Source organism: Mirounga leonina, unplaced genomic scaffold, assembly GCF_011800145.1.
Source record: "Mirounga leonina isolate KUSES-001 unplaced genomic scaffold, KU_Mleo_1.0 Mir_82, whole genome shotgun sequence".
Lineage (NCBI taxonomy): Eukaryota > Metazoa > Chordata > Mammalia > Carnivora > Phocidae > Mirounga > Mirounga leonina.
In genome coordinates, this window is record NW_023270825.1 from 25,165,305 (window position 1) to 25,186,035 (window position 20,731).

Sequence of the window (20,731 nt, forward strand, 5' to 3'; positions counted from 1 at the left end):
AAAGTCTGCCTTTTTTTTTTTTTCTATGCCTCTGGGGCTGACCAATCCTCTTTGATGAGCACATTTTTTTCTTTAGATACGCTAGTAAATTCAATTAGGTTGAGGGTTATCTCCTTTGCCATGGAGCCACGGTGTCCCTTCAGGAAGGTGCTTCTTTTGTGGCTAAGTTCATCTGTTCAGGGTGTCATGATCACCTCCAGCACCGACAACAAACACGCTTAGCCTAGAAGAGGGCAGGCGATGGGCTATGGCACTACTCCGGGTTGACTCTAAGCTCCCTGAGGGCAGAGGGACTGGCCTACCTTGTTCAGTGCTGTCTGTCATGCAGGGGAGTGCAAACTGTTTCTATAAATGGCCAGACAGTACATGTTCTGGGTTTTGCAGCGAAAAGGTCTCCGTGGAAACTAGTCAATTCTGCTGTCCATGTGCCTAAGCTGCTAGACTACGTAAACTAATAGGTGGGGCAGTGTCCCAATCCAGCTTGACTGGCAAAAGCAGGCTTCAGCCTGGAGGCTGTGCTTAGCCCATCTCTCCAGCACACACCCCCTCCCCGTGCTAGCACCGAGCACAGCCAAGCACCAGTAAGTATTTAAAAAAAAGAAATGGTTGGGGGCGCCTGGCTGGCTCAGTCAGTGGAACATTTTCACTCTTGACCTCTGGGCTGTGGGTTCGAACCGCACTCTGGGTGTAAAGATTACTTAAAAATAAAATCTAAGAAAGAAACAAAGAAAAGGAAGAAATGGGTATCTGTTTTTTCCTTAAGTCTACCATGACATCCTTTTTTTTTTTCTAAGATTTTACTTATCTATTTGAGAGAGAGAGAGCACAAGCAGCGGAGAGGGGCAGAGGGAGAGGGAGAAGTAGGCTCCCCACTGAGCGGGGAGCCCAACAGGGGGCCCGAACCCAGGACCCTGGGATCATGACCCGAACTGAAGGCAGTCACTTAACCGACTGAGCCACCCAGGCGCCCCTATGACATCCTTGTTTCTATAAACTTCTTCCCATATTGGTATAACCACTGAAGTGAGAGACTGCAATGATCTGAGGAGGGAGGTGAAAGATGAGCGAGCACGAGTTTCAGAGCTTTCCAAGCATTCACATAAATTCATGAATGCATCATTCTGTGATGCAAGGCCCTCCGTCCAAGTGATCAGACTTTAAAAAAAAAAAAAATGGCTTGAATATCCTCCTTAAATTGGGTAGATGCTTAGGGGCCCATAAACTGGTTTGGAGCCTAAGGCCAGGCCTACAGCCTCACATGCTTCAAGCCTTAAGACTCCAGTGTCTTGAAAGCAGGTGCCGTTTCTCTCTCTCCTGCTTCCACCCTGTACCTCACTCAGAGCACGCACACGGTTCCCACCTGTCTCTGAGGTCATTCAATAGGTCACGTTCTCCTCTTTATCCTTTAACTATGCTTCCAAATTTTCTACAGCCATCAGGCCCAGAAACAACAAAGTCAAAATCAATGTTAGACCAAAACCAAAGAGTTCATAAAAATCACCAGAGCAAGCCATCAGCTTTAGAGAGTGTGCTTTTTCCCTGTTCTAGACAGAAACCTCTTCCTGCTTCTAAACAAGACCCAGGACTTGTGACAAAAGAGGCAAGAGCAGTTCAGTCCTGATGGCACTAAATGCTATTTGTCCTCTGAGTTCTAGGAAAAGATCATTATCCTCTTCGTGGAACAAATAATTAAAGACTATTTACAAATCGTTCATCACGTGGGCTCTTGACGTGCTGAGGACATTCGCAGCACCCAGGCCTCTGCTGGGTCTACACCAGCCTCTACTTTCGAAAAATGTGATCCAGAACCCCTCTAGCTCAGAGCAATATGGAGTGAAGAAAATGGGACTGTCCCCTAAAAAGCCATTTTTCAAAAACTGGTCTCGAAGAATCTAAAATAATGGCAACCTTACCAAGACCACCTCCGTAACTTAATTTGGTTTAAACATCTCCTGTTTATTTGTCAGATATCCAATGATACTGACTGGCTATGAGCCCAGAGGTTTTCAACCCTGGTGGAGGCAGGAGACTTAGAATGACCACACAGTGCTTTTCAAATACAGAGATTCCCGAGCCTGCTCCCAGACTCAGGGGTATGAAGCTGGCAGGAACTGGGATGTGTTCATTCACCAGGCTGGAGGCTAGCATAGTGCCTGATGTGAACACACTCAGTAAGTATTTGCTGAAAGCACTGTGTGTCATGGCTCCTTCTGGGGAAGGTACAAGGAATCCCAGAGTTTGGAGTTTTAGGAAAATGTACTTTTTACTGCTTTACTCTTTTGTACTGGCTGAATTTTTACCATTTTTTTTTTGAGGGTTCATTTAAAAAATATTAGCTGTAACTAAAATAGCTAAAATAATTTAAACCCTAAGTCAAAATAATTACACCGTTTTACTTAAATGTATGTCATTACAAAAGCCAGCTCGGTAAGATAAATTATGTGTCTATTGTCTTAGTAATATGTCCTAGGTGGTATCGTGAAAGTGAAAATAATACTTGGAAGCATTTATTTAGCACTTACAAGGTGCCAGGCAATATTCAAAGTGCTTTATACATACTAATTCACTTACTCTTCTTTTAACAGCTCTATGTGAGGAAGGAATGACAGCATCTCACCTTACTGAGGACAGAAGCCCAGGGAGAAACTGAGGCAGCATGCCCCGGGGCATTCAGCTATAAGGTAACGGATGGAGCGGTCTGACCCAGGGACCCAGGTGGATAGTCACTACACCACAACATCTCAACTAATAGGTAGAACTGGAAACATGCCAATCCTAAGGTCCTCAACTGATTTAATAAATACATCATCACAAAAAATTTAAACAAATATTTGTTGAATGAATAAACTGCAAGTCATCCCAGGAAAGCTCAACCTGACTCTTTCAAAAGTGAAATGGGGAAGGGGGGAGAGAGGACACCCTCAGGACAGCCAGGCAGGGCCAGAGCCAGGACAGGTGCCCCCTGGGTTTTGTCCAGTCTGGTTACGAATTCTGTCCCAGGAAAACTGCATCAGCTCGTCTCAGATACGTGCAGCACGAAGGCTTTTGTCTATCCAGCGACAGCACCTAGAACAAGGGCTGGAGCTTAGTAGATGCTCAACAGAAACTTAACTGAATGAATGGCGCAAGTGCTCTACCCATGGCCTGCTGCATTGAGTCTTGCCTACCCAGCGCCAGGCTGTTCCTCTGGGCTGGTCCCTGTGCCGTGAACTTGATACAGCTCTGTGAAGGTGGACCCACCACTATCCCCCATTTCCCTTGGGGTGGTTTTACAAAGGGCACCCACCAGGGCTCCTGCACACATTCCTAGGACTAAATCACTCACGTACCCCCAGAGAGGCAGCCACCCTCATGGCCATGGGAACAGGATTCAGCGGATACGCAGATGCACTGGAAAAAGCCCTCGAAGACAGGCCACGTTGGGATCAGACAGGGTGAGTGGGTTTCCCTTGCTCTGTTGGCCTCTTGCCCAATTAAGAAAATTGTGTTTCACTTGTGTAATTTAAAAAGATCAAAACAGGGGCCCCTGGGAGGCTCCGTCAGTTAAGCGATGGCCTCTCGATTTCTGCTCAGGTCGTGATCTCAGGCATGATCATGAGATCGAGCCTCACATCCGGCTCTGCGCTCAGTGGGGGAATCGGCTTGAGATTCTCCCTCTCCCTCCGCCCTTCCACCCACCCACACACACACACACACACACACACCCCAAAAAGAAAACGATCAAAACGCAACGAGGGGGTGCCTGGGTGGCTCAGTTGGTTAAGCGACTGCCTTCCGCTCAGGTCATGATCCTGGAGTCCCGGGATCGAGTCCCGCATCGGGCTCCCTGCTCGGCAGGGAGTCTGCTTCTCCCTCTGACCCTCCTCCCTCTCATGCTCTCTGTCTCTCATTCTCTCTCTCTCAAATAAATAAAATCTTAAAAAAAAAACAAAAACACGCAACGAGGAACAACCCTTTCTATTGCAAGGCGTCTGCAACTGCAGGGCAAAGAACACAGGTTTCTCCCCCCAGATCAAATTTTAGGGACCCGCTCTTGAGAGTGCTCCCCCTACCAGCGAGGAGCACACGCGTGCGGAGGCATCTGCGTGGATTTTCTTGGGGTTTTCTGGGGCGCCACGTGGGCGTGTGTGCCGTTCCCTCGACAGTCCTGGAGTTTATTATACAGAGTCTCGCCCGGAATCCCGGAGGGGAAACCCCAGGAACCGCTGCCGTCGCGGGGCCCGGCCCGACCTGGCAACTGGCGGGCACGGCCCGGTTTCCCGCCGCCCCCGCGCTGCCCGCACGCACCTTGGATGGTCCTCTTGAAGAAGGCCTTGCAGGCCTCGCAGGAGGCCACGCCGTAGTGGTAGCCAGAGGCAACGTCGCCACACACGAGGCACAGGCGCTTGGGGATGGCGTTGAGCATGTACTCGCACTTGATGGCCGAGTCCTCCAGGAGGCCGCCCGCACAGTCCTCGTAGCTCTTGCGGCACGGGGTGCCCCCCAGCGCGGCGCCCGCGAACATGGGCGGCGAGTCCAGACCGTTGGCGTGGGCGCCCAGGGCCAGGCCGAAGCCGCCGCTGGCGTCGGACGAGCCGCTGGGGCTGTGGTGGCTGAGGGCGTCGATGCCCGAGGAGGGGCTGGACGGCTCGGTCTTGATGAAGGAGCCGCAGCTGGAGCCCAGGTGCCGGTCGTCCGCGGACATTCTGTTCAGCAGCCTGCGGACACAGAGCGCGGGCAGGTCAGCTCGGCCGAGGGTGCGGTGGGTGTGACACCCGCCCCGGGAATTAGCTCTGGGCTCCGGGCACCAAGTGGGCGGGGTGGCTGGGAGGGGCTCGATGCTAAGGCGTTGGCCAGATAAAATGCTGGCCCAGAAGGTCAACTGGCCAGGACGCCGCACAGCCCAGAGCAAGTTTCTGGCATCACCCCCCAGAACCTTCTGAGTCCTCAAAGAAAAAAAAAAGAAAAAACCATGTTTGATCAATAAACTTCAGATCAGGCACCCCAGCTCTCTGCACATTGCTGGCAGGAGGGTGGCAGAAAGTGGTAACAATTCAGACGGAAGAGTTGGCCGACCTTCCTGCACGCCAAGACCACATGGTGGCTACAGGTAAAGTCTGGGTGTGCCGGGCCCCGGACCGGATAACCCATTTCACCCAGGCCCACTGGGGCTTCTGGTAAGCCCAAGCTTGGAGCTTTCCCCATGGGCCACCATTACCGAGACTGGGCCTCGAGATGACAAGCAAGGCACCTGGCCAGGGCAAGAGGCAGGGCTGGTGACAAAAGGCTGCCCCCTGGGGTTTGCCTCTGGCCCAGGGCACATTTGGAAGGTGGCTCTAGGCCCCCTCCCTCCTGTCCCTTCTTTGTCCTCAGCAGGCTGCCTTCCCAGTCCCACCTGGCCCCAGACACTGTGTCTCCGTGAGGCAGCATGAGGGGGCCTTCGAACCCCAGCTCTGTGCATCCCCGGCGACTTCTTAACCCTGTATTTCAAGTTCTCGGTGTCCCTGCCTCAACCCCAGAGTCAAGGGAGCACTACCAACGTGACCAGATCACTGTGAAGGGTCAAATGTTTCCCAAAATGAAAGTCCCTCCTCCCATGCCAGGTGGGTGAGAAGGCAGGCAAAGTGTGACTCTCCCATAGGGTCCCAGGACAAGGGGAGGAGCCTCTCTCCAAAGGGGCAAGAAAAGCGCACGGCAGGGTGATGAAGGCGGACGTCTAGGGAAACCCAGCCCCGGCCCACTCAAGACCTCTGGGGCCAGCCAGGATCTGGAATCAGGAGGCTGGGTCGGGGTCCACAGGTCCCTGACCTGGCCTGGCTGTGTGGAGATACGGAGGAGCCCAGGGCTTATGTCCACGGAGCAAGTGAAAGGAAAGAGAGAAAGTTCCTGGAGAACGAAAAGGGCTGACTGGTCACCGGTACAGCTTAGCGGAAAGATGGCTAGAGCTGGGAGGGAGGGTCTCAGTGCTGGAGGGTCCATTGGTTAACAGCCACGGTCCTACCTCCAATAATGCTCAGAGGGAGCCCCTGCTTCCTGAGCAGTCCACGGAGGAAGGGACTGGTCACCACCCAGGGAAGAGGTTGCTTTGCCGCCTCCACAAAGCCCACCCCCACCCCACCAAATGCAATCTCATGATGGGGAGGGTCCTTTGCCATCCCTGGTGCCACTAATGATTTCATGGTTAGTCCACCTCCTGAGGGGTTGTCCCATCCATCTACATTCGAACACGTCCAGAGACAGGGAACTCACTGCCCCACAGGCAGTTCTAATCAGAACCTGGGATCTGCAGATGCAAAGATAAAAGATTACATATCAGGCTCCTACTCCCAAGTTTATCTACTGGAATGTAGCGTTTGAAGATAGAGGCTCTCAGGTGTCTTCTGTTCCAAACCAAATGTTCCCAAGTCCTCTGAGACCCCTCTCCTGCAAGCCCCATGTTTCCCTTACATCGGCAGAGGGAGCCCCAGTCGAGGGTCTCCTCTGGGTCCTTTTACAGCTCTGGCTGGTGCCCTGTCACCCTCCTGGGTTCCACATGGCCACCTGCCTCCCCTCCATCCACCAGCAGGTCCCTGGTATGTCCGCAGGCAGTGCCATCAGCCTGGCGGGGCATAATCCGGACAGAAAAGCTGCCTGAGTGGGCACAAGTGCACTTCTGCGTGACCTCCCCACAGCATCCCTACACAGGGCAGGCAGGGAGAGCCGACCAGGGGCCCTTCTATCTGGAATCCCCCGCTGCTCATTGCTTTAGGCTCTGCAGGTCACAGGAACACCCAGGCCCACTGTGACAAGCCCTGCTGGGGAGACAGCTCTCAGACCCCAGCCCTCCATCCCCACACCTCCACCAACTCGCGATTTCGGGAGAAACACCTGATATAAGCAGTGATTCTGGCAACTACAGTAGTCCCCCCACCCCCTCCTCTGTGGTTGTAGTTACTCGTGGGATCATCAGGTCAGTAGTAGCCTAACACTAGATCACAATGCCTATGTCATTCACCTCACTTGGCCTCCTCACATAGGCCTTTTATCATCTCATGTTCAGAGACTCCAGGGCTGAAGGAAGCAAACTTGATCCTGTCTCTGAGTTGCATGGAAATCCAGCCACTAATTTATTGCCTGCATCCCAGCTGTGTGTGTGTGGCGGGGGGAGGGGCTGCTGAGGATTTCATTCCTGCAGCTTTCTCTTTCCCATGACCATTATTTTGCCACCCCACCTCCACCACCGGATGTCTTTTCTAGGGCGAGTCAACACCTATTTCAGGCACCTACTATGTGCCAAGTGCTGGCCAGAGAATGGGACGGGTTATAACAAGCACAGCCCATGATCTCAAGAAGCTCGTTCTCAAACACAAGTGTGCAGAGCACCAGAAAGTGTGTGCAGAACACCAGAAAGGGCCAGGGGGTCTTCTAGGCTCACAGGGGCTCCCCAGCCGTGCCCCACTGGTCTTGCTGCATTCATTCACTGGCTCATTCATTTGCATCTGCAGACTGAATGAAGACCTTCCTCCAGGGGGCACAGCTTCTTTTCCGTGTTTGAGAGTTCCTTCCAGACTCTTCTGCCTGTTTTTTCAAGCTCAGGAGCTGCCTGTCTGCCCCTCTGCTCCGGAGGCTGGGCTAGACTAGTTAGCGGCCATCCATCAGAGGCAGTCACATGTTGGACGCCTTCTTTTGTACCATCTTGTTGCGTGCTCATGACCCGTCTGACATTATTATTCCCACTTTACAGAAGAGAAGAGCTGGAACTTGAAGCTTGTCCCAGGGCATGAGAGACAGAAGCTGGGATCCAAACCAGTCCCATCTGACTGCAGATCCAAGCCCCTAGTTCTGCAGTGCTCTGCCTCCCTCAATATCAGGCCTCCGGAAGAGCTGCCTCCAGCAGAGGCCTCAAGCTTGCAGCCCTCCAAAGCCCTGGACCTTCCTCACTGTCATTTCTTCACCTGTAGTGTGAGAGTTGAGAACTCCCTGGGGGCACAGAGACCCTCTGGGCTGCCTGGTCCTTGATGCACCAGGCAAGGGACAAAAAGTTGCTAGAGATGCCAGACCCTCCAGGAAAATCCTGTCTCCATCTGTCCTGACCTCTGGCACATCATTCATTCATTCTAAAGCAAAACGTAAAGGAAGGACGGGGAAAGAAGTCCAGGAAGTGGGCAGAGGAGAACTGGCCAGAGGAGCTGAAGAAAATAAAGAGAGCATGTGTCTTGGAAATGCAATGAGGAGGGAGTGGTGGCAGGTGACAGGTGGTTACAAGGTCAGGGGAAGTCAGATGTGGCAAGTGTCCACTACAGTGAGCAATCAGGCAGCTGGTGACTTCACCAGAGGAGTGACAAGGCATGGTGGGGATGGAGGAGACAGTTCTTTGAAGAAGTTCAGCTGCAAAGGGCAGAGAAGGCTGTGAGGGTGGGGTTCCTCCTGGTACACCTTCAGGCAGGACCATCCACTTGAACTTGGGGATTATGGAGGCAGAGAAGGAATGTTTGGTTATTGTCGGTAACTGTTGGTTTCTTTGATGAGGACGGCGTGTGTTAAGAATGGAGGGAATTTGGGGCCTTGGCTGGCTCAGTTGGTAGAGCATGCAACTCTTGATCTTGGGGTTGTAAGTTCAAGCCCCATGCTAGGTGTAGAGGTTACTTAAAAATAAAATTTTAAAAAGGAAGAATGGAAGGAATTTAAGGCATTTAAAAATTATGGAATCCACACTTTGCAGTAGGCCCTGGGTGATCCTGATCCTACCTACTGACTCGGTATAATTACCCATCGCCCCCCCACTTCTCTCCCCAAAGTAGAAAATGAATTATATGGTGACTACGTTCAATGCTAATGGTAAAGACCAAATCAAGATGGAGAGACTGAAGGTATAAAAGGTAAAAAATGTCAACTTTTCCCAAATTCTAGTCCAACCTTCACCAGAGTTTGCTGAGGTGCTTGTTGAGCGGTTGGTGGCCTGGGCCTGACCCCACCTCCATCATAACCTGAACCTGCATCTCTGCAAGTGGGGCCCAGGAGTCTGCATTTTCTGGCGGCTTTGCTTTAGCAACCCAGGTGTGACTCTTAGGGGCATAATGTTTGTGTAGCATGGGAATGACACAGCCAGAGGGTTGACGGGAATCTGGAATGCAGGAAGAGAAATGAGCTGAAGCAATAAGAGGGAGGGAGGTGCGTGGGTGGCAGAGGAGAGGGCTGAGACCCCTCACCTCCCCACCCCTTCCACTCAGTCCATGAAGCCAGAGGCACAGGGAGTGAAGGCTGAGGGCAGAAAGTCCAAGCAAAGGAAGGAAGCTTGCAAAAGAAGCTGTGGAGGGAGGAGAGAGCAGAAATCGGGGCATACGGGCTTACCAGGCCACTGCGGAATGTCTTCATTCCGCAGGGCCAGCAACGCAGAGGAGCCCTGTGTCCTCCAGCAGCTTAGATCTGGGTTCCTCAACCTCGGCCCTACTAACATTTGGGGCAGGGTAGTTTTCACTGTGGGGCCATCCTGTGCACTGCAGGATGTTTCGGAGCATCCCTGGCCCCCACCCACTAGAGGCCAGTAGCAGCCCCCTCCCTGCCCCAGAGAGGACAACCCAAACCTCCAGACAGGGCTGGGAAAATCCCCCCCAGATGAGAATCACTGACAGAGATGGAAGAGGGAAGAGGGAGAACAGGGGGGTCCAGGAGCAGAGGGTTGGGCCAATGAACGGTGCAGGTCTCGGACAGAGGGGGTCATAGCAGAAAGGGTAGAAGTGGGAGGAAATGGTGGGGGGAAGGGCCAGGAGCATGTTGGTTTCGGGGGTGTAGGCTGAGGTAGAGCAAAGGAAGGAGCGAGAAAGCTGGGGGATTGGAGATGGGGTCAGGGAAGATGTCAGAGGTGAAGCCTGGATGCCGAGGCCCTGGAGGATGTGGCCACGGGGTGGGTGCCCAGATGGCGTGCAGGGAGGGCACAGCCTCAGGATGAGGGGAGGTGGCTGACACTTCACTCTGGGGAGGAGGGAGTCACATCGAGTCCATCATCTGTGGTTGGCTGGGACCCAGTTCCCAACCGGGTCGATGACTATTGACTTCATGGGAGGGGACAGAGGCCCCAACTAAGCAGGCTTCGAAAGAGCAGTGGCCAGTTGTCGAAGGCCCTCGAGGCATCACTGCCCCTGTGATCCATGGGTAATAGAAGCACAGCCAGAGACGCCCTCAATTTCACCACCATCTGATTAGGCCTGGCCTCCCTCCCGCCCCAGCCAGCTCTCCGCCTCTGGCCCTCTTAGCACTCAGTGTGGCACCCTGTGCCCCAGAGTGGCCTGGCCTCCAGGGGTGCCTGAGCTCACCTTGGGGTGGGGGGGGTGGGGCTCTGCTGGACAACGAAGTGGGTTGAAGGTTTTCCTCATACACAGACCAACAGAATCTTGGAGATTCTGAATGAAACCCAAACTGTTGAGCTATTTTGCCAGCCACAGATCTGTAGAGGAGGAGAAATTCCAGTGTCCCGGCAAGAGACAACTGTAATCTTTTAAGCCGGACTCCCAGGGATCTGGCCCCCTCACAATGGCCTGCTGGTGGGCAGGCAGCTGGAGGGAAGCTTCTGGAGGAACAGAAGCTCTCGGAGGCAAGGGGTCTGGATGGGCCTGGCTGGCCTCAGGTCTGGCCTGCTTTCCTCTGTGGGATAGAGCCCACCCCACCACACATAACAAGCCAGTGGCATGCCAGAGGGGCTGTCCTCCCAGCCCTCCCTTGGTTCTGTGCTGAGGCCACCCGTGGAAGAGCAAGAACAGCAGCTCTGTCACTTAAGGGTTATAAGCCTGCACTCTGGCAGCAGATGAGCCGGTTCTGCCACATACTAGCTGTTGACTTTGAGGTCACTCTCTCTCAGCCTCAGAGTGCCCATCTGTAAAATGGGCTCAGTCACAGCACCTCCTTCACAGGGCTGTTCTGCGTGAGCATAAACGATTAGAGGCAAAACATGTAGCCCAAGCTGGTGCCGAGCAGGCACTCCATGGACGTTGGTTGCTGTTGTCATTCTCCCAGGAAACCCCTTCCAGAAAATTCAGCCTCTGGCCACCTGTGGTTCAACCCAGCAAAGCTCTTCCCTCAACCACGTCCCCAGATATAGACCGGAGGACGATTCCATAAGGAACTTGCCATTTACCAGGAGGGAAATTGGTTGGTTAGGCAAATTAAGAGGATAAATAAGCCTGAAACGGGAATCCACTATACAGAAGAAAAATGGTTTCTGAACACTTGAGAGACTCTTATGTACATTTCCATAATTAATTCGTTAACCAGGGGCCACCCGACCTATTCATTATAACAGACCCTCAGACCCTCCAGCAAGGCTTTATTTGTCATGAACCAGCCCCTCAAGGAACCTGAAAGTAGCACAGCTAAACTTCCTTTAAAATTTTTAAAGACTGCAGGGGCGCCTGGGTGGCTCAGTCGTTGGGCGTCTCTGCCTTCGGCTCAGGCCCTGATCTCACAGCCCGCGTCGGGCTCCCTGCTCGGCAGGATGCCTGCTTCTCCCTCTCCCACTCCCCCTGCTTGTGTTCCCTCTCTCGCTGTGTCTCTCTGTCAAATAAATAAATAAATAAAAATCATTGGAAAAAAAACTAAATAAATAAAAATTTTAAAGAATGCAGAGGAGCCTTTAACAGGGGGACAGGATGGGGAGGACCGCATGGCTGAATGTGAATAACCATCCCAGCTTCCTGTTGGGATATGGACTCGTGGGCACTTAGTACATGGGAGGAAGGGAGAGAAGGAGGGAGGGAAGAAGGAAAGAAGGAAGGAAGGAAGGAAGGAAAGAAGGCAGGAAGGAAGGAAGAAAGGAAAGAAAGAAAGAAGGAAGGAAGGAGGAAAAGAAGGAAGGAAAGAAGGAAGGAAGGGTGAGGTGGCTAATGGTGAGAAGTATTAGGAACCAAGGACTCTAATTAATCCAATTCTGTACATGCAAGATCCAATAATTATATATATATGTAATTATATATGTTTTTATATTATATATATTTATATTTTATAATTACATATGTTTTTCCTTAAACTTCCTTTATTTCTTAAATTCAAATTGATTTCCCCCAAGTCGTCTGAATCACCTCTTTTAATAAATGGTGTTTTTATCGCTCCTGTGCGACTGAAATCTGGCATATGTGTATCTCTCCACAACAGACCCGTTTTCCTGAACAGCCTCACTAGCACAGTGGGGGTCCGTGGACTGAAAGTTCCCAGAGATTCTGCTGCCCACCCCGGTGACCTGCAGATGAGGAACTGAAGGCCTGAGAAGCGGGGACTCGCTCAAAGTTACTAACCAGAGAGCCAGGCTGGCTGGGCGGCTGCTCGGGGTCGAAAGACACAGTGGCCCGCCTGCCACCCTCCCTCTGCCACCACACTACCACAGTTCCGCTCTGGTGGCATCTGGATTTTATCTGGATTTTAACTCCCCAGGAATACTTGGCTAACACCCCGCGGGGCCCCCTCCGGGACCCAGGACCGCAAGACGACCCAAGAGCAAACTGGCTTCGGCGAGAGCCTGCCTCCCCCCGAGTGCTGAAGCTATGGCAAAAATCTGTAATTAAGCATCTTGTCTTGGAAAGATTAGTCAAAACCGGGCTGGTCCCGGACAACTGATTGAAATCTCGTTCCACACAAATTACGGCGTGGAAAATAATGACGGGTAATTAGTGCCTTTCAATCGGAGCTTTTTATCCACGATTTTCCAGGCTGCATCCATCATAATGAGAAAAGAGATGCTCTGCTGAAGCAGGGGGGAGGCAAGTGGACGTGGAGCCGCTGTCCTGGGGCAGCTAGGAGGGTCTGTCCACTGGCCGAGCTCCAGCCCACAGTGGACAAGCAGCTCATAGTGTGGCTCTGAGCATATTAGACGCAGGGGCCCCTCTGGAGGGACCGATTCCAAACATCAGCCTTCACCGCAGTCCTCTTAGTGGAGTGCCCCCCCAAGCAGGACCCAGAGGTGGCTCCTACTTGGGCCCTCTTAGCCAACGCTGGGCTCTGAACACCACAAAAGGGAGTGTCTGGAGGAAGGAGAGCATCACGAATTCAGAGTATGCTCCCAACCACACCACAAGCATCCTTCCTTTCATTAGCTACTGGAGATCTGACATCTGTGAACTTATCTGAACTCTTCTTGAATCTGGTTGTATTTTCACCCTCCGTCAAGCCACGATGTGGTATAAACCTCCCACCTCCTATAACTGAACACATCTGGCAATTTCCAGATGCCACTTAAGCCTCACAGTAGCCACGGTGCTGGGCCATGGAGCTTAGTGGTTGGAGCTGGGTTGCCTGAGTTTGAATTCCAGCTCGGTCCCTTCCGAGGTATCGAACCCTTCTGCGCTTCAGTTTCTTCATCTAAAAAATGGGGATGATAATTATCGTATTCATGTCATAGGGTGATCTCGAGGATTAGCAAGTTAATACGGAAAAGAGCTTAGAACAGTGCCTGGCGGGCTCCTGGGTGGCTCAGTAGGTTATGTGTCTGCCTTCAGCTCAGGTCATGATCCCAGAGTCCCAGGATTGGGTCCCATATAGGGCTCCCTGCTCAGCGGAGAGTCTGCTTCTCCCTCTGTCCCTCACCCCACTCTCATGCTCTCTCTCTCACTGTTTCTCTCTCAAATAAATAAATAAAAATCTTTTAAAAAAAGAACAGTGCCTGGCACACAGTACATGCTCAATAAATAATTGCTAGCCGAAGTTACAGCACCCCTTTTTTGGTAATGAGATGGCTTCCACTCCGAGTCCTTTAAACATTCAATCCCACCACAAGCAAGACTGCTTACTCTCTCCTCCTCCCAGCATTCATCCATCTGGGCACCTGCCTATCCACCACTTAATCATGCATTTGCATGCTTCTCTGTGTGTGGGAACTTCCACCCAGAAAGTCCCTTTTCAGGCGAAGGGGCTCCGTATTCAGGCACTACCAGAACCAGCTATCTGAACTAATTGGCTTCTTTCCTGGGAGCTGACACCTCACTCCCACATTCTCCATCTCTTACTGGCATGAACGTGAGCGAGCATGCCCACACGCGGAGCTCCCACATTCTTACAGACCTCTACCCCTCTGGCCCAGCTGATTGACCCAGGGGGTGTGCACCTGAACCGAGCTGGGCCGAGTCTCTCCCATGAGATGTGTGCCATCCGAGCCGCCTCTGAAGGGACAGAAGCAGTGCGAGATGGACAGCTCGAGAGTGAGCAAGGTCACACTTCGCACCAAAGTGCAGCGAGGGAGCAGAAAATCGAAGCGGGCAGCCGAGAAGGGTGCTGGCTAGGGGCAGAGTCCTGGGAGTCCTCTTTGCTGTTGGTAGCTGCTCAAAAACCCAGCAGCACCTCTGCCCAGGTGAGGGAGCACAGTCTGATTCCCTGACACAATGGCTCACACCTGGGGCATTCTGATACTTAACCAAAAGAGCAATTCACATACCATCTCATCCATTCACCTACTCCTTTGCTGTCACTCCATTACTACTCCTCGGAGATCTACTGGGTGCCAGCCACTATCCTAGCCCTGCGGATGGATTAGTGCACAAGGTGGACAGGTTCCTGCCCTCAACGAGTGACAATACCATACTTCATTGACCTTGAGCTACACCATCTTTTCATATTTCAACGTCTTGGCAATCAGAATGCATCTTGAATCGATGGCATGCTATAGTTTAATTTGATTAGTGGTTCCAAGAATAATGGTGCCTTTAACAATAGATGATGACATGGATTCAATGGAATATGATAAATAAGCATAGCTGAGACTGCTATGAGTTCACCAAAAGCAATTTCATTTCTTCCTAGACGTCAGAGAGACTACATTTCCCAGCCTCCTTTTCAGTGAGCTGTGGCCATCGACTAAGTCCTGGCGAATGGCATGTGGGCAAAATGATGTTAGCCACTTCCCCAACTGGCCCATCAAAATCTCCCATGGTACTCCCCGCCCTGCACCCCCTGCTCTGTCGTCCCCCATCGGTGGCCACACAGGATCCAGGCAGAGGGCCCAGGAGGGGGTCCCAGGGCCCCAGGGGATGGCGGAGCCACAAACTGGAAGGAGCCAGGGCCCGTGAATAACCTCATGAAATGCTTGCTACCTGTCAAATGCCCTCCCCAAAACGTCACATGCGCAAGCTGGAAACTTCTGCTGTGTTAAGCCACTGAAACACTGGGGTTGTACATAATAATAGCTAGTGTTAGCGACCCTAACTAATACAGTAAGGAAACAACCAAAATAGTACACATTCAGGTAGTGATCGGGGCAGGGGAAGGGGACAGATGGTAGGATGAGGGCAGTGCCAGGTAGCGCGGCCAAAGAAGGCTTCTCAGAGGAGGTGACATTTAAGCAGAGCCTGCAGAAAGAGAGGGAGGGAGGCACTCGGGGAAAGCGCTCTGTGGGAGGCGGCGGCAGCGGTGGGGGAGGCAGGCAGGGCCCTCTTCCAGCCAGACACATTCGGAGCAGGCCAGGACCTCAAAGGGCCTCTGATCTGTCCCTGGCTGCCTGCCTTCACTAAAGACCCCAGGGATGAGGAGATCCCTAGTTCAGGAGGCAGCTATCTCATCCTCCCACCACTCGGGAGTGTATTTTAAAAAAAATTATTTGTCAAGAGCCAAAATATTTCTTCTCTCTGGCTTCTTCTTCCAGTTATAGTTCATGCAACTCTCTCAGGACCTACAGAACAAGTCTGACCCCCTCTTCCATACGACAGCCCCCTGGATTGTTGACGGCAGCTTCCTGCTCCCTGGGAAGCCCTGTCCTTATGAGGCTCAGCCTCCCCTAGTCCTGGAATCACTCCTGCTCACTTTGTCCTCCTTGGAGAGTAATTCCTCTGCTCTGTTTACTCCTCACAAAGAGGAACATCAGAACGGAGCCCAGCCTTCCAGGTACATTCTGATAGGCACAGAGCAGAGCAGTACTGACACCCTTCTCATCTTAGACACTATACCTCTGTTGATGCAACCTAGGACTGAATGAACATGCAAGGTGCGTGGCTCACACTGCTGACCTCCCCTCTGCTCCTTGTGCAATCACATACCTGGGTCTGGTTTGTGCGTACCATTGCTGGGCCTAAGTCCCACTTCCCCACGTGTGTTCCTGCGGGGCAGTGTGCTGACCCAGTGAGGGGGACAACGCTTCCTTCCACCACCTGGCCAAGGCAGTGGGCCTTCCCATGTGGCCTTGTGCACAGCGGGGATGACACAGGAGACTTGGGGCTCCCCGCACCCTTTCCTCTTCCAGACTCAATTTTTCAGTCTCTGTGCTAAGGAGCAGATGACAAAGAAACGTCTTAACTCAGCTGGACAGGCGGGGGCCTGGCACTGAAGCCAACTGGGAACCTGCTTCTGACCTCTGTAATGCGGACGACAGTGCGCACCTGCCAAGGGCTTACTCCGTGCTGGGCACGGGACCGCATGCATTACGCCCCTTGCAACAACCTACTGAGGTAGGTACTATCGTTTTCCCCATTTTGCAGAGGGGCTGACTATCTTGGCAGGGGTCACAGGGCCAGAAAGTGCTGGAGTGAGTTACAAAGCAAAAGGGAGTAAGTAAGTCACAATACTCCTCTGCTCAAAACAGCCAGGGCTTCCCATCCCACTGCCAGGAAAGCAGGAGTCCTCACCCCAGCAGCTCAGAAGGCCCCCAGGGTCCGACCCCACCACCAAAGATGCTGTCCCCTGCCCGCTCTGCCCCGTGCCCACTCTGGGCCAGCCACACTGGCCTCCTGGCTGTCTCTTGACAACACCACTGTGCTCCCACCGCACGGCCTCTGACCCTTGTTCTTCCTTTCCTGCTGTTCCCTCTGTCTAGAACACTCCAGGCACAAGGCTCCATAAACACTGGTTGAGTGAACAAATGAACGAGGTCTGAGAGTTGGGTGGGGTAGGAGTCCCCAAGCCCAGCACCCTCTCAGGGTGGGACAGTCCCGGGCCTGAGCCACAGGACAGGAATCCAGCTAGTGCTGTGAGAGCAGAGCCCAGACAGCCAGGTCCAACAATCCCCAGTGAAAGGAGCTAAAGGGTCAACCTTGCCCTCAGTGCCCATCGAACTCCGCTAATCCCGGTTTAAAGGCTTTACGAATGATGTATGGATTTTTCTTACTTTGTGTGTGTTTTTTTTAAGTACCCAAAATCATGTGATGTGTTTAGAAGGAACAGCTAACATCTCAGACCCACTAATTGAGAAATCTGGTTTCAAAATATTAAAATACATATATATATATATATATATATATATATATATATATATATATCAATGTCAGGGGCACCTGGGTGGCTCAGTCGTTAAGCGTCTGCCTTCGGCTCAGGTCATGATCCCACGGTCCTGGGATCGAGTCCCGAGTCGGGCTCCCTGCCTGGCGGGGAGTCTACTTCTCCCTCTCCCTCCCCACCGCTTGTGTTCCCTCTCTCGCTGTGTCTCTCTCTGTCAAATAAATAAATAAAATCTTTAAAACAAAACAAAACAAAAATCAATGTCATGTATGAAAACCTGTAAGAAGGAGGGTTGGCAAAAGCTTGCCTTGACTTCAGAGCCAGAACCCTGATTCTGTACAAGAGCGAAGGGTTCACGGCCACACCCCAACCTCATACAGTAAGTGCTCAATAAACACAAGCTACTGCTATGATTCCTCGGCTCTTCTGGGTACGGGTCCTTCCAGGCCCAGCAAGAGCGGGGGGGGGGGGGTGTCTGACAACGTGGGTCTCAGGCTTCTCTTCTAGGAACTGGATATATAAGAAGAAAATGAGGAAAGGGGAAAGCAGAGGCGGGGGTGGTCACTCGCAGGCTCCTTAGCCCTCCCATCATCTGAGCAGATGGGGGTCCGGGGTGGACTCACCAGGCTTGCCCTTGGAACCCCTGTCACTTATCACACAGGACTTCTCCAGATGGGGCAGTTTGACTATTGATCTGATAAATAAACAGCCTGCTGGCTCGATCAAAATGTTATTTTGCATTTCAATCACTGCTCACTAATGCAACCTTCATCCCCCCAAGATGCTGCCGGCAATGACACGAGCCCTGCCACTGGCTTGAGAGGTGGAGCGCCCCCCGCCAGCACCAGACGGGATTGGTGGGGCTCTCGGTCAGGCCTGGGGAACACAGCTGCTCTTGGGGAGGGGAGGGGGGAGGAGGAGAAGAAAGGTCCTCGTGAGTGGAGATTGGAGGGGCAGGGTCTGCTGGCAGGCGGGCCAGACCAGGACACAGCTAGCCTAGCCAGCTTCCCCCCCACCCCCGGACCTCTGACTCAGGCCTCGGCGCCCCCACTGTTTTAATGAATGCATTACACTTGTCTGCACTTCAGCTGCCACACTGGTTAACTGTGTCCAACAAAACTACTCTCTTCTCTTGGGTTGTTGTAAAGACTCAGTGAGAAAACAGACATGGAAGCCCCTTGGAGAAAAACACAAAAGAACAGTAATGCTGCTGTATGATTTAGTGGAATCCAAACACTGAATTTCCTTTCTAGCTAAGCACTTACAACATGCAAAGCGGTTTGCACACAGAAGCTTATTTAATCCTCACAGTAGCTCTGGAGTTTTAGTCCCATTTTACAGATGGGAAAATCCATCGAGGCACACAGATGTTGAGGCACACGGCTTCTATGTCCCGCTGAAGGGTCGTGCCTTGATCTCTAATCCATCCCCACACACGTCTGGGAATTCAGCCACTCCGGGCACCCCCACCCCTACAAAGATCAAGGCCGGCCACCAGGACCAGCAGGTGAATACAGCCTGCTCCAGAAGACACTCGGCTGTTCAGAAATCTGAACACCTGGCCGTGACTGGGTGACGGGGGACAGGCAGGAGAGATGTCACTTAGAAGCAGCAGAATTACCAGGGCCACGTCATCTGTGTGCAGAGCTGGGCATGGGGGGCTGTGAGCCTTGAATGCAGAAAGTTCAAAGTGGATGGGATGGGAACCCCCCATATCAAAGGAATGGCAGCTACAAGCCCGGGGGGTGCCCCTTTGGAAAGGACTACCCACCCCTCCAACCTCTGTGTGCCTTGGTGGAATTAAGGGTAAATTTTGGTTTTTTGGCCTAGGTGCCAAAATTGCTTTCTATTTTTTTTTCCTTATCTCTCTCTCTCTCTCTCACACACACACACACACACACATGCACGCACACAAATACGCCTCTCAAGGGTAGAATTGCATTTTTATAGTTTACATTTCTGGGTTTGTTTTTGTTTTTGTTTTTAAATAAACCGCACAAGGGTCTTCTGAGTTCTTACTATGTCTGGTAGAAAAAACCCAGTGACTAACTGGTCTGGCTTCTGCCCCAGCTCTGAGGCTGTGTGTCCCCGAGACAGTTACTTGCCTTCTCTGGGCTCAGTCATTCTATTTCCCTTCCAGGGAAATGGAGACAGCTTTAGCCATCTGCCAGAGAGGCCTGAGGACATATGATACAGGGGGTGACACAGGGGCCCTGTGGAAGAAAGCTGGACTAACTGGTCCTGAGATTTACCTGGGAAGCAGGACGCCAGTCACGAGCTTTTGGCTCATGCTGGTTTCACAGGTAACTCAAGGGTTAAAAATGAAATCACCTAAAGAAAAAAAGAAATGCACATTACAAAATGAAACACTGCCTATAATACAATGGCCTGAGATCAATATGACATGTAAAGACTGGGAATCCATAACTCTCCAGTCCCCCGCCCTGATGCGTCTGCCGAGCCAAATGCCAGTCCTCCGGCTCCCAAAGACAGAACCCCTCCAGCCCAGGATCCCAAGAGCAGGGCTTCTCCACGCACACCCGCTGACAGCTGCCTGCCCAGCCGCTGGCCGGCTCAGCCAGGCTACACTGGGAGGAGCATCAAATATTGGCCCTCCCAAGTCCACGTTCAAGTCTCTCCTCTGCCCCTTCCTTCCTCCATGACCTTCAGCAGGTTCCTGATGACCTTCTGAGCCTCAGTTTCTGCATCTCGAAAGCAGGGAAAACCCATCTTTGCTGCCTCATGGAGTTATGATAAGGATCAAATTAAGATATTACTTTCAAAACCTTTGCAAAGTGTCAGCCTCCTGCAAAGTTGTCACACCCTGTGGCATTTCACAACTGGCTCCTGGAGAGGAAGTGACCAAGGTCTTCTGGACAATCAGTCCCACCAGGTGCCCACCCACTAATGAAACTGAAACTGAAACCCAGCTGACGAGGACTTTACTCGTCTACCCAGTTAACCTTCATCAGGCCCCTGGCAGTAAGTATTCTCATCCCTCCTGTAAGGGCAGGTTTCCTTGTTAAATGTTGCTTCATGGGTCGGGGTCAGAGGTGATGATCCCAGGCCCCTCGGACTCCTGAGTTCTGAGCTTGATCTCCACATGTCACGGCCTCTCAACATCAGGATTCCAAATGGAAACAGAAAGTTTAAAAATACAAAGGCAGAATATCTGACCAGCATGCGTCCAAACTGTCAAGGTCACGAAAACTAAGGAAGGTCTGACACACGGTCACAGACCAGGGGAGATTAAAGACACAGGACAACCAAATGCAGTGCAAATGCAAATGCAGAGGACTGTGGGCTGGATCCTGGAAGAGAGAGAGGGCATCAGTGGGAAAGGGACTCAAATCTGGATAAAATACAGAGTGTAGTTAACGGGCACGTAGCAATGTCAGTCTCTTCATTGGGACAGATGCACCAGGGTAATGTAAGCGATGAGCGAGCAGCAAAACCACAGGAGTACGCAGAGGAACTCGCTGCACTAGCTCTGGGAGTTTTCTGTAAATGCCAAATTAGTCTAATAAGAAGTTTTTAAAAATTGATAAAAACTGTAAAAGCGCCAACTCTGCCTCTTGAAGAGAAGGTGAAA

General features: G+C 52.0%; 1 protein-coding gene across 3 annotated transcripts in view; it reads right to left on the minus strand.

The window, feature by feature from the left end:
• Nucleotides 1-20,731, minus strand: part of ESRRB (estrogen related receptor beta) — a 167,730-nt gene that overhangs the window by 51,186 nt on the left and 95,813 nt on the right. For 2 of the 3 annotated variants that reach the window (XM_034992486.1, XM_034992487.1), the window contains exon 2: nucleotides 4,288-4,697. In XM_034992486.1, the coding sequence (XP_034848377.1) occupies nucleotides 4,288-4,697 (410 nt within the window). Of the gene's footprint in view, nucleotides 1-4,287; nucleotides 4,698-19,391; nucleotides 19,471-20,731 lie in introns of all 3 variants that reach the window. The other variant, XM_034992485.1, reaches the window with a different exon arrangement.